The sequence below is a fragment of the Perca flavescens genome, chromosome 17 (assembly GCF_004354835.1).
Source record: "Perca flavescens isolate YP-PL-M2 chromosome 17, PFLA_1.0, whole genome shotgun sequence".
NCBI lineage: Eukaryota > Metazoa > Chordata > Actinopteri > Perciformes > Percidae > Perca > Perca flavescens.
The window spans coordinates 19,060,208-19,074,359 of record NC_041347.1 but is presented as its reverse complement, the minus strand read 5'-3'; the positions used below and the strand labels follow the sequence as shown (position 1 = coordinate 19,074,359).

Sequence of the window (14,152 nt, the reverse complement as noted above, 5' to 3'; positions counted from 1 at the left end):
CAGGCTTTTCATTTTTAGATTGTGACCGATCATTTTGACAGCTGACAGATTTAACAGCTATAGCTAGCTGCTAACGTTAGCTCCATGAGTTGGTCCAGCTGACTTTTTCATGTTTCAAGTTGACTTGATTTAAAAATGAGAACCATAAATAGATTTGATGACACAATGTAGTGCTAAAAGAGTGACACAAAAGCTGCGTGCTCCATGCAAAAATGAAGATGATACATGTCGAAGACAAGAATATTATGAAACACCATTCTTCAGGTATTGCAGTGTAGAGTTAGTTCTAGTCCTAGTATAATTAGTATACAAAAAAAGTGAGATTAGACTTTATGCTAACATAACCCTGTTTTAGCTCTTCCACAAGCAAGCCAGAGATTGATGCTTTATTGTATTTTCAAACAGTATGTTTCACTTTACAAGAGAGAACGGTTTTATTATGGAGGTTAACTGTTTGACAAACACAACGCTATTTTGGACAACTAGCTTAGCTCCTGAAATCCAATATAGAGCAGGGAAGAGCCTATGGACGATGTGCCACTCGTGAACAGGGTAATACAAAATATGGTAGTATGAACTGCCTCTGGCCTGGAAGGAGCACTGGGTTGGGTTCAGTTCACACATCATTTAGCTGATGCTTTTATCCAAAGCAACTTATAATTGCTATATATGTCAGAGGATGCACACGTCTGGAGCAACTAGGAGTTAAGTGTCTTGCTCAGGGACACATTGGTTGATGTATTGCAGTGGGAATCAAACCCAGGTCTCCCACACCAAAGGCATGTGTCACAGCCACTGTGCCATCACCACCACCAAATAATTAACTGAGAATCAGATAGTGCTGGGATTTGAACCCAGGATCTCCTGTTTACAAGGCAGGCGCTTTATCCACTAAGCATTGTGATTAGAGCAGACAAAATCACTTTTTGGTTTTGGAAAGGTTACGGAAAAAAACACCATCATCTTCATTCTTACCACAGCCTTCAAGTCTTATTATGTTGTGTGTTGGTCTAGTTCTGACTATGACTATGAGGTTTCTACAGTATGTGTGTGTATATCTGTACGTGTGTGTATGTTTTTTTTTGTTTGATTACAATTAATACTTGCTCAACAAGCCTCTCAGGTACTCTCAGGTGCAAAAACATTTGCTGATATTTTCAACCATTTTTTCCAATCAAAGTCTCTTGTATCAGCTATGGGAGCTGATCTCACACTGGGCTGTGACTCAGTCTCAAGCACAAAGGTAATACCACTTGGGTGGCATTTACTGTAGGGACAGCCACTGCCACTTAGAGTTATTGGGAGTGTCAAACCAAAGAAAAAGGTTTGATTTATTGAACCTGTCTTACCGAATTTCAAAAGCCACAAACAGTCTCATAATAATTTTAGAGGCATAGTGCATTTTCAAATGAGAATTAATCATGAAACAAATGCAATTCTATAGTTTCAAACTGTCCTGTATTGCAAACATCACACTGATACACCATTCAAACTATGTTGGGGCTTTTATTGCTGATAACAGGGCTATTTACTGTACATAAAGATTTTCTAACTTAAGGAGGATAATGGAAGTATCCCACAACAAGCTCATTACAGGCAGATTCCTGGATGTCGGTTGGTCTCTGCAGCAAACAACCTATTTGGCATACCTACTCCCAGGTGGCCAACACAGAAGCAGGTCACTCCGAGCAGTCATGCATGTGAATTGCTGAAGTGCAGGGATTTATAGCATAAAAGGAAAAATGTTGTTCAAAAGGATGCTTTTAAAGCCCTGTGTCTTTTTGTTTTGGCAGCTAGTGACAACGAGTTCTGGGTGAAGATGCATTCATTCTATTTTGTTTACAATTACATCTGCTTAGACATTTTATATTTATCACCTTTCTTCACTACTTGGAAAATCCTCCCCCTGTCTCTCTACAGCACCTGTGCCCTTCAGCTGTGGCTATTGTACTGCAGTGGGGAGCAGCTGTAGCCGTTCAGGGCATGTTGAAAGGCTGTTCTTCTACTCAATTACAGCCCACCTAGGCCTCTGGTAGCCGGCCAAGAGACCCCACAGCGCACCAGTAGTCCGTCCAAACCCTGAACAACCAGACCATCTCTCCCAAAACTGTTGGAGGTGAATGAGATCCATCTGCCTCGCCAACACATTTCAGCCCCATAAAGAATCTGGAGTATGATAAGGAACAACTCATGCCAGAATAAAGTATGATTAGATAGACGAATGGCATTTTGATAAGCTGTTATCATTCATAGCTTTAATGCATCAGCGGCAATCTATTCCAACATCAGAGAGCATGGGGTTGTCAAGCGGCTGCACGATAGGAAAGCCAGACTGAGCGCAGGCATAGTGATGATAATTTACTGTTCATCTGCATAGTCTTTTAATGGAGTATTTGGCTCCAGTTTTACAGATGCCATTATCCACAATTATGTTTTGTACACTATAGTGAAACGACAAAAAGGAGCAGAGCACCAACAGGTGCGCCCCACAATCAGTGTTAAAATTGTGGCAGATGAAGTAAAGCTCTCGTCAAATGTTCTTGCCAGATTACCAGAACCTGCCACAAGTGCTTCCCCCATTCTGCATAGTTAATCCATAGGCATTGACAAGGGATCTGGTGTTTTTGAGCTGGTGCTAAGCTTTTTCTGTTAGGATGGATAAGAGGTGCAGGTAGGATTGGTACTGGGTGGTCCAGAGCTGCCTCAGTGGAAAGGCATGCATTTTTAAAGTGCCCATATTATGAAAAAATCATAATAGAAAGAAATAATCACCTTTTCTGGGATTTGGGGTGTTATTTTGTGTCTCTGGTGCTTCAACACGCATAAAAACTTGGGAAAAAAAACCATCCATGCGGTTTTGAGAGAAATATGGGTTTCTGAATGTATCCTGCCTTCAGTCTCCGGGTGAGCTGGTCAAAATTGGCATGGCCGTCTACATCATCGGCCAAAACATTTGGTGTGTGCTAACCACTTTAGCTAATACCACATCAGCTAGTTGTTTCTCCAACTTCAGTCAGTATAAGGCAGGATTAGCCAGGAGACTTCTTCTAAACGAGGGCGCACTTCCAACTTTGCGTGGAATACCTGCATACGAGGGACATGTAAGTAGTTCTATACAATTTCTTTTGTAGATTAGGGTGACCTTGTGTGTGTTGTAGCAGTGTTTTGCCATTGAGAACGAGGTGGCTAACCACCACCAGCGCTAGCTTCTAGCTAGTAGTCCTTACCTATCTACTGTGCATGCGCGACTCCCAACAAAGATGGAATAGAAGTGTGATACCTCACTCTGTAGCTAAAACAGAGAGCTCAACACACAGGGTGAAAAGAGGAGCTGTAGTAATGTGCAGTACAACAAAAATATGGTGTTTTTTGAAAATTAAACCATGTAAACATATTCTGGTACAACCTCAAAATACAATTATGAACCTGAAAATGAGCATAATATGGGCACTTTAAGATAATTAGTTACCAGGCACAGACAGTGCTGGATGGGAAGCAGAGAAAAAGAGAAAAATATTGACCAGTAATCACATCATAAACACTAAGCCTTTTTCTTCCATGTTTATACTGGCATGCGTGATGGATGGCAACAATAAACAGCCTCCTTTTGGGCGAGCTTGCATTGCTAAGTCATAATCATCATCCACTTTTAGGCAGAGTTTATCTTAAATCAACTGGAATAAAACATACCAGACCAATTTCACAGCTTGGCGATTTCATGGACAGTGTCATTTTTACAAGGGAAGTTGAGCAAAAAATTGAATTTACTGTTGATTTGCCTTTAGTAGACATTTTAAATTGGATCCAGGGTGCATACAATGTTGTAGTCTGCAGCCATTTAATTTCATTCTGAAATGGAAAAAGACAATGTCCTGATTGGTGAAATGATCCCAGTTGACATCTAATTGTCCCTATAATTGAGTCTTTGAATGTCTGTGTGCCAAAAGATTTTTATTCAGTGTCTGGTCTTAAAGATGGTGCTTGAAAGAAAAGTGAGCACATGATGAACAAGAAGAAGTCATTTGCAATTTGTTTCTCTTTGTCTCCATCTTTTATTTGTCCAATATAGAGCTGTCTAATTATATTTAAGGTTAATTATTAGTAAGAACTTTTTTATTTTATTATATAATAAAGTGAATAAAGAAATTAATTAACATTTCCATGTTGCACACATTTGAATTTCAACTAAAAGTGTCTAATGTAGCATAATAATAAAGCAAATAGCACCACGTCTGGGTTAAAATACCAACTCTGCATTCACTTACCATGACTGCCTTCCCCGTTCCTGTTTTCTTTTTCCCCCCTGGATTTGGTGAATCAGTGAAATGAAATGTTGTGTGCACCTGTCAGATTAAAGGATTGAAGGTATCCCATTCTATTACTTGTTGACTGTAACTGTTAAATCTAATCCCCTTGTCTTGCTGTAAAATAGATTGAATTGAAGTGTGGAAGCTATTTTTATTGGAAGTGAAAGAGCCTCTTATCCAGATTCTGCTTTTATATTTCATAAGAGAATAAATATGAAATATTTACAGTGTGTATACTGCAGCCTATTGTGTGTGTGTGTGTGTGTGTGTGTGTGAGTGTGTGTGTGTGTGTGTGTGTGTGCATGCAATAGGGAGAATGAAAGAACTTGTCTTTCATGTTGTTCAGCTTTGATTATTGCTTTCCAGTGTCAGATTAATATTCAACATTCGGCTCTCAGAGATCTGTGCAAGTCAACATCAATTTGTGTAATGGGAATACCTATAACTGTGTCATTCGCAGTCCTATATACATCAACAATATCATTCCCAAAGACTGAACAGCTCATTTTCTAGTTGAGATTTTTTTTTTTTGTTCAAAGACCAAAATGAAGCAACACCAATTACATGTTCATTATATTCAATAATCAGCAGCTCTTATTAAGAATCATCAAGGGAGTACTAGTTGGTTGCACAAATGGTGTTTCAGTTGAAGAACTTTACAGTTTGATGATATGAAAAAATCAGGATGCTTGCACCTATTCCTTCACCCTGAAGCAGGACTAGTGAGGGGGATAGAGTCATCAAACCCTCAGTGATACATGCTCCTTTTTAACACTATAACACAGCAACTGCTGTTGCTACGGCAGCAAGATGAACTCAAAGTGTTTTCTATTGGCGATTCCATCGGGAGTTTCAGTGGTTCGCCTCTCTGATGTTTCTCCTGTCATCATCATCACCAGAGACACAACACTGCTACTTGCAAACGCACACAGATGCAACAGCCCAAACAAAATCACACTTATGCACTTGCAAGAGTGTAGCGATCACACATGTATGCACTGTATGCAAATGCACACACATGTGCATGCACACGCAGACGAAGACAATCACCTCTGGGAAGAATGATCATAAAAGAGACCGTGTGGAACTGGAACTGTTTGTGTTACACAGCAGCTTTGATGTTAAATTGCAGGAAAAAGGGAAAGCAGAGTAAGTGACATCTTCATACTAGATGGCAACCCCTTAAGCAACGTTAAGAAGAACCGTTTTTATCTTGGGATGCTCCACATATTCCGTGTGTGTGTTTGTGTTTTAATTCACTCTTGGTAGGAGCCAATCATGATGTGCTGCTCTAATATAGAGCAGCATCCAGTGAGTTATAATCCCACAATAATTCTGATTTAATCTTTCCATGCGTACAATTTCATTACTTCCCTAAGTACAGTTCCAGAGGACATTCTCCTTAAGTAATCACAGTCAAAGTAATCCGCTCCCAAGAGGTGTGGCTGCTATCATTTCCACACACATTCGTCTTTTCTTCAGGGACGTCCATAAGGAGGCGTATGAATGCGGATCAAAAATGACACTACAGCCTCTCTGCGATGGCTATTACTTAGAAAGGCTTCTCCTCCTGAGAAGATATGGCATTGTTCTCATGTACATGCTCAAGCTGAAGCCAACTGCTCACATTTCAAATCAATAACGATACCCATCATGTGCTGGTAACCACCCTGGGTCAACTAAAACCAAATTAACAGGAGTTATATGGAACATAATCCAACTGCACTATTGTCCAAATCCTGTTGGGATCATTAGTAATCATTTCACAGCCCTTGGAGGCAAAATTACGTTCATACATTCACAGACAGCAATATATCACCATAGCCTGCAGACTTTAATCAATCCCTGCAACCCAGTTCAGTCTGTTCAGTAGGTGAATATGCACATCAATCAATCCCCGCCCCTCTGCTCTAATTGCTCAATTCTCTTGTTTGTGAAATCCCTCCCGGACACGTCTGGAAACACATCAGAGGTAACCCATATTAAGGGTAGGATGATGGAATATGTCCATACTGCTCCTGCTGTGCAAGTGGGACTAACACATTAATTGCTTATAATAAACTAAGGGCCCTAAAAGATAGTTTGTGTTTGCAACTGTAGCTTTATTTTGACCCATAGCATTCTTGGTAAAACTCTCATGGAAGCTCTCCAGTTAAATATCACTTTGAATTTTGAGGAGGAAGTCAGGAAAGGAAAACATCCCGTCTGTGTTTGGCATTAGGACAACCATTTACCTTTGCCATTATCCCAAACTGTCCACTATCACAAAATATACAATATGTTTTGGGTAATTCTTTAAAAACAAAAACAAAATCAGGCAAAACATTAATTCAAAATAAGGTGAACACTGTAATCACAATCCCTTTTATATTTTACGTTTTCATATTCTAATTCCAATATTTTGCCAAATATAATCCCTACAGTGATGATTTTTTATTCTTATTTTGAAACATTGATTCTAAAGTGTATGTGTTTCTACAGTATGGGCTATGTTCCAACAACAGCACCAAGTTTGAGTGTATTATCAGGCTAAGAAAGTGTGCGATAACTATTATTACTGTTTCTAAATGGCCGTGCGTGTTCCCCCATCAGCGCATCTTATACCGCATTACCGCGCATCTCTCAATCAACACGGCGGACTTACGTCTCTGAAGCGATTCCAGTGCTTGATCTTGCGGCTGTACTGTGAAATGGTGGACAGCCACTGCTCGTCTTCCATAAAATTCCCCGTCTTTTCCGCTTCTTTGACGCTCTTCACGTCGGTCTGGAAGGTAGACCCCGCGAGCATCACCAGCGGGACGAGAAGGCACACGATATCCGTAATTTCCACCATGGTAGCGGACAAAAACACCTCGCACACACCGCTTGTAGGCTTTCCTCTTCTGGGAGGGGGAGGATGCTGAGGCTGGATTGAAACTATCAACTGATTAGCCTATAGGATGCTCCTTCTGCTGCTGGGGGAGAGAGAGAGAGAGAGAGAGAGAGAGAGAGAGAGAGAGAGAGAGAGAGAGTTGATGATAGTATTCAGGGTAGTATCTGGTGTGTGACGCTATTTGGTATGTTTATATGAATAGGCTACGCCACAGACTTATTAGCATTGAATGTTGAAGCTGGTGTTTACATGCTGCACCTTCAAACGTCATAGTTGCTCAGGTGGGACGGTTGATTTGATATGTGGGACAGTCTAAATTTTAAGGGCTGCAACTAAGGATTATTTCGATTTTCTCAATTAGGCTAGTTGCTTAATCATTCGGTCTATAAAATATAAATAAAATAGGACATTGGAAATCACAGTTTCTTAAATCCTGTGGTGATGTCATCAAGTTACTTGACCGGATAGTCCAAAACCTAAAGATATTTAGTTTACTATCATATAAGACAAAAATAAGCAGCAAATCATCACAATTAAAAATCTGGAATTAGAAAATGTTTTTTCTTTTCTTTTTCTTTCTTATTTTGGTTTTAAAAATGTACTGAAACAATGAATCAATTAGGCTATATCATTAGTTAGCCTATATAAATGTTTCTGACATTGACTAATGGATTGATTGTATTAACATTTAAGATGTTTTTTTTTTTCTAAATAAAGAAAAACTGTAACATCCTTAATGTATGTGACGTTGTTTTCCTCTTCTGATGAATCTTGTTTAAGAATGGCCTCAGGCAAACCTTTATCCTAGCAGACATTTTAGATTTATCATAACAGGAAAAGCAAAGGTGCAACTGATAATAACGATGGCTCTGTTCCATTTAAGTGTCCCAGTAAGCGGTGACAGGGAGCCGTTGTAGCCTACATGGTCACAGGGCCCTGGAACTGGAACACCTTAATGCAACGAAGCCACAATTAATGTTATTAAATACGTGTGTGCAATAGCTGCTATCACTAGGGTTGGGTACCGTTTGGATTTTTACGATTCCGATGCAGAACCGGTACTTTTAAAACGATTACGATTCCTAACCGATTCCTAAACCGATTCTTGAAAAACTGAAAAATTATATCAAAGAAAGGCTCTTTTATGGCGTTTTTTTTAAATTGAAAATTATTCAAATGTAACAATATATTAACATTTTAAAGTACTTAAATATATAATAAGTAAACCTAAGTCACCTAACGCATAACTACAATAATTTAACAAATAACAGTTACACTATTAACAAGAGTTGGTATGCCAACCAGCTTAAAACTTTATCAGTTCTTTTGCAGAAAAATGACCATATTTGCCTTCTCTGGCAAGATACGACACCTCTCCTGACATATATGGCATGTCCTGCACAGGAGAAAACTCTCTCAGATGGTGTCCAGGAGGCCTGTACACACAGGTAGGAGTTTGAAAGGGCAGACAATTTGGGGAGGCTGTCCCGCTTCCCCCACCACCAGGCTACAGGGTCGGCAGAGCAAGTGTAGCCTAATATGTTTAGCAATCACATGCAGTGAATGGTTAATATGCTTTTATGTCCGTTTTGGTGAGCCCAGAGGGAAAATATAGCCTACGTTTATGATAGCTAGCTAACGGTAGACTACAGACAAAGTGTAATAATTTTATGTCCGTTTTGGAGCGTGTACAAAAAGCCGTCTATCAGCAGTGATTGTAGAGTGCATGTCGGAGAATAGCGCGGACACGCGCTTCACACTACGAGCGGGCACATGCGCCACTCAGCAGAAAAGGGAGAAAGAAAAAAAGAGTCTGCCGCTGCCCGGAGCGACAGAGGGAAAATATTTCAGTTGGAACCGAAATGAGGAACCGAAATTTGCGTTCTAATCCAGTCCGAATACTACCCATAGTGGAACCGGGTTTTGGTACCCAACCCTAGCTATCACGTGCTGTGAAAAAAAGGCCTATTTTATTATAACTGAGCTGAATCAACATCTTTACGACACATCTTAACAGAAACTGAGCATTTAATGACCCATAAATTAATTAACAGGGCCATCGTATTGGCTTGGGATGATGCTGTGAACCTGTGGTCTGGAATAAACTATTTAATTAATTTGGACTCGTTTGTTTTTATTTATTTTTTACTTTTCTTACTGTAAGTCCAGCCCTGCATAAAAAGACAAACGTTTGCCCTTACTGCCCCTATAACAGTGAAACATACCTGTTTAAAATTGGACAGCAAGACTTGATAAATCTGGAAAACTGAGGTCTGTGCTGCTGCTCTGCCTCACAATTGCTGCCTGGATTGAAGATGAGACAAAACAAAGAGGAGGTTAGTGGATTAGTTGGGTGTTGAGCTCTGTTCTTCTGTGTTCAGATGGCCCACAGATAATGGCAGTATGTTCTGATACATTATGGGAAAGCAAACATTTGCATCGTGCCACGCTACAGTATCTGCCCTGCCTGCTGTATATTCCCCGCTGCAGTCTTAGCAGGTCCCCAGAGAGTCAAACTGAATGACAGCTTGTAATTGAAATGCTGGATTAACTGATGCCATCTTTATTTCATCCTGAAGAGACTGTCTTTGAGGCCCTCTTAATAAAGGCAGACACGAGACAGAGCGTCATCTAATCTCTCAGCTGAACGCAATCAAGTTTACAAGCAAAGATAAAGAGAGGGGAAGTTGCTTAAATTGAGCACAATGCAGAAATTGAGATGTGATAAAATCAGTGTCTGACAAAGCATAGGCTATTTGATAGATACTGCAAGTGTGACGCTCTTGTTTTTTTTTTGTTTTTTACAACACAGCTATACAGTCAGATTGGTAAAAATATTTATGTGTGCAAACAACAACTCTGCAAAATGCAGTTAGCTGGAACTGACTGTAGTGTGTACTCTCTGCTACGACCTGTGCGTTTATATGTTACATTTTTAACATAGTGCTCTACAGCTGCTGCAATCAGCCGGCTTCATCCTCAGTCACATTAATCAAGCTAAGAGCAGTGATCCAAAGGAAGCAAAATGGAATTGTGATTAACATCACACATCCTTTAAGGTACATATTGAGGCGGCTGCACTAAAAGTCAGGCCCGGCCATGTGCCCACAGACAGATGTGATGTGACACAGAGCATGGATCCAAAGAAAGGAAAGCAGAACATGGCAGGCAATCAATGTGCATCTCATTTATTGTTGTAAATTAAAGAGAAAACAGCTGAGTAATCCTAGAGTCACAGAGCCATAGGGGCTTTCTGGTAATCCCCTTATAAAAGCTGGGGAAAATACTCCCTTGTCAGTCATGTGAGTGTGGTTCCCCTCAGGTCTAATGCTTTGTTAAGCATAGGGAGGGAATCTAATTGTGATAGCAAGATATGGAAAGCAAGATGGTGGCTTCTGTCATAATAAACAGCAGCCTTTGCATGCATAAGATAATGCTTAGTAGCCATGGGCCATTCATGGAGTCAAAATGTTGTTGCAGCCCAAATGGGGGAAATAGCTACTGTACAAGTCATATAAATTAACAAGGGCTGCATGCCCACGCAGTTTCCGGCAATTTACTTTTTTTTTTCTTCTTTTTTTAGATCTGATGCATCTATTTTGCAAGTTTCTTCATATCACTTTGTGTTTTGATTTGGAAATAAAATTTGCTTGTCTGCATTTTTGCCACACCAGCAGCGTATTTCTTGGGATGCCAATGTCAGGATTAATTATAACAATTTTTGTGATCCCCTGACCTTTTAATCAAGCGTCATCATCAGGTCAAAGGTTTAATTTGTCCCCTAAGACAAGTGTATTAGTAAAATAGTATAATTTGAGTTTGAATTGAAAGCAACAGTTGGGCATTATGGGAAATATGCTTATTCACTGTTGGTGAGCTTTAGGCAGATTTTGTTGGTCAGAGCCATGCTATAGCTGTTTTCTCTTTCCACTCGTGTTAAACTAACTTCATATTTAGCTTCCAAATATATTAATCATATCAATCTTCTCATCTAACTCTCTGCAAAAATTCCTAAATGTTGAACTATTCCTTAGAGGGAAAAGAAAATAAAATAAAATAAACTATAATGTGCATTTAACAAAGGTCCTGTAAAATATGGTAAACATGGATGCTATGCAAAATAGGCCTACTTTAAGATTCAAGGAGCAGTCACAACAGCCCTACAAGTCTTGTTTAATTCAAAACCAAACACAAAAAGCCAACCATTGGCAGCATTGCTAAATAATGCACATGGTTCTAAAATGAGAGATAGCTTCATTCAGGGATGACAGGAAGTCATAAGAGTACTCATAAATAATGATCAGGATCCTTGTCTCTGTCTGATGTCATGTGGTTCATCATGTATGCATTGACTTTCTCACTCATGCACCTATCGCTTAGCAATGCAGCCTCTGTGTGTAATGACATTTAATCAATATTAATAATAAGGCATGGCGATACAAACTGAAAACTTCAAATTATTCAGTTAATCTGGGTGTTTTATGTCAAGTCAGTAGTAAGTGAAGGGGAAAAGGTAATACCTTTTCCTTTACTAGGGGAAATACATTTGCATTCAGTGTGATTGTATCCTGCCACTGACAACAAGAATAATAAAAACGCCTGATTTATGTAGAAGTACAAGTACTGTAAAGTTCATCTGAAATGAAAATCAGTTGAAGACAAAATAACTTGATATGAGACAAATGAGAAAACATGTAGAAAGTGCAAATATATTTGGATTTCATGCACTTTACTTGCATTTAGTGTTTCTGTATAGCTTGTTTAATTGTGAGCCTGTAGCATGATTCCACTGTATTGATTTTTTCTATAAGCTATAACTGCACTGCTAACTTCCTTTGAATCAAGTAAAACAAATTAGATATGACCTGCTTTTTGTACTCTTTAAAGAAACTGAACCTCAACAATGTCATACTCCCATGCAATCAATTGACTATAATGCTCTGACTTTCTCAAATTGTAGTCATGCAATTTGCTTAGCGCATAAAAAAAAAGTCATTGCTAGATGTGAGAGTCGTTTTTTTTCCTCCAAATGTGCCAAAACTTAATGGAACCCACAGACTTTATTTCTAATTCAAGGTCAGCCAAAACTAAAGAGTCTATCTTTCCATTAACCTAATATTCAAAATATTGGCTATTTGAAGTTGGTGTGTAAAATTTTAATGCTTTGATAAAGAAGAGTGCGTCTCAGCAAAACTTGCCAAACATCACAGTTTCTCCTGCCCCAATTGAGAGTGCAGGTCTGTTTCTGCTTCCTCCAGCAATAAATCAAAACCTAAATGGAACGCTGTCCCAGCTCCAACGTCAGGTGATGCAGGCACACAAAGCCAAACAGAGAATCCTGCACTCTGAGCTAAAGGGTTTCCAGATAAACACAAGGCTCAGATGACACAGGAATGAGAGGCTACATGCTGGAATATTTACCATTGAGATAAAAGTATCCTTTATTTCTTCTTTGGTTTGATTTATGCTGTTAGAGTGCCTGAAGCCACCTCACTGATCATGTCATGAGCAACGATAAAAACACAGGGCAAGGATTATTACACTATAGCTTCAACAAAACATTCCAGATTGACCCTGCTCACAACAGCATGTTGTTGCTATAGCTACAGCCTAGCAAACGCAATCCAGGGAACATTTTACCCCCTGCTGAATTAATTAACAACATGAGCATATTGAAAAGATTCTGAAGAAGGTCGTATCTGAGCTAATTTAGGTTTAAATATTTTAAATCACAATTAATCACTCTGTCTCTCTGTTTATTTTTTATACCAATAACTGAATCAAATAGTGATCTGGAGTGAAAATATAGGAAGCTAAGGTTTTTCTTTGTGATTCACTCCGATGCTCCTCAGATCAAGCAAATTGTTCCAGGAAAAAAATCCATTCTTGAGAATCCATTTGGTAGTAGATGTATTATACATGAATTACATAGCCTGAGGCAGGCTAGCCTAACAACTCTCTCAGGCCTGTTTGAACTGTAAAACACATCGCCTGTCACGCTTTATTCCCTCTTATCCATTTTACTTTTTTCCTCCACGACATGATGCAATAATAATTTTATCCTAAGCTTAGTTAAATGATACATGCTCATCTATATGCAGAGTGCAGAGACACAGTAAAGAAGCAGGAAAAAAAACACAGTTGTGACCATTAAAATGCACGGACGAATGCATGCCGAAGATTGTGTTTTCATAGGCACATTCACTCAAAACAATAGGTGCATTCAGGCATACGCATTTCACACACACACACACACACACACACACACACACACACACACACACACACACACAGACACACGCACGCACGCACGCACGCACGCACGCTTGCTCGCTCGCACGCACGCACGCACACACACACACACACACACACACACACACACACACACACACACACACACACACACACACACACACACACACACACACACACACACACACACTGGTTGAAGCTTCTTCATTGTCTGTAATTTACAGGTGGTGCAGTGGCGCCCCCATCTGCCTGTACAGTGAATTAGCCTACACAAATTAGGACAGAACCAACAGGACTATGTAGCTTCAGAGTAAAAACAAATAATAAAAAATAACTAAATGTAATATACAAATATATATCTATATAGATATATACATATATATCTACAATAACATAAAATATATCTACAAATATTGTAAATGTCATATTCTGCGAAGTTTTATCATAACCAAGTTTTGTAAGTGGGTCTTTTCTAACAGTAGGTTTGCATATTGATTTCCTTGCTAAACTGTTCTAACAAATTCTGTTAAATAGGACTGGGGCTGACCTTTATTTTGCATATTTAGACTAGACATTCATGTAAGATATTTTTTATATTACCTGAGTTTGACCAGCACCCATTCAGTCCATGTCCGCACCCCATTAAATTGCATACATGCCTATATACTCCCATGTCTATCACACTTGAAACGCAAAGCACTAATTCAGCTTTAGGCGAGAC

At 39.3% G+C, this 14,152-nt stretch overlaps 1 protein-coding gene across 1 annotated transcript in view; it reads right to left on the bottom strand.

The window, feature by feature from the left end:
• The window catches only part of spock2 (SPARC (osteonectin), cwcv and kazal like domains proteoglycan 2), a 30,166-nt gene extending 22,944 nt beyond the window's left edge, over positions 1–7,222 (bottom strand). Inside the window, exon 1 of the mRNA XM_028604232.1 lies at positions 6,952–7,222. Within this exon, the coding sequence (XP_028460033.1) occupies positions 6,952–7,140 (189 nt within the window). The 5' untranslated portion in view covers positions 7,141–7,222. The remainder of the gene's footprint in view (positions 1–6,951) is intronic.
• Between the last annotated feature and the right edge of the window lie 6,930 nt (positions 7,223–14,152).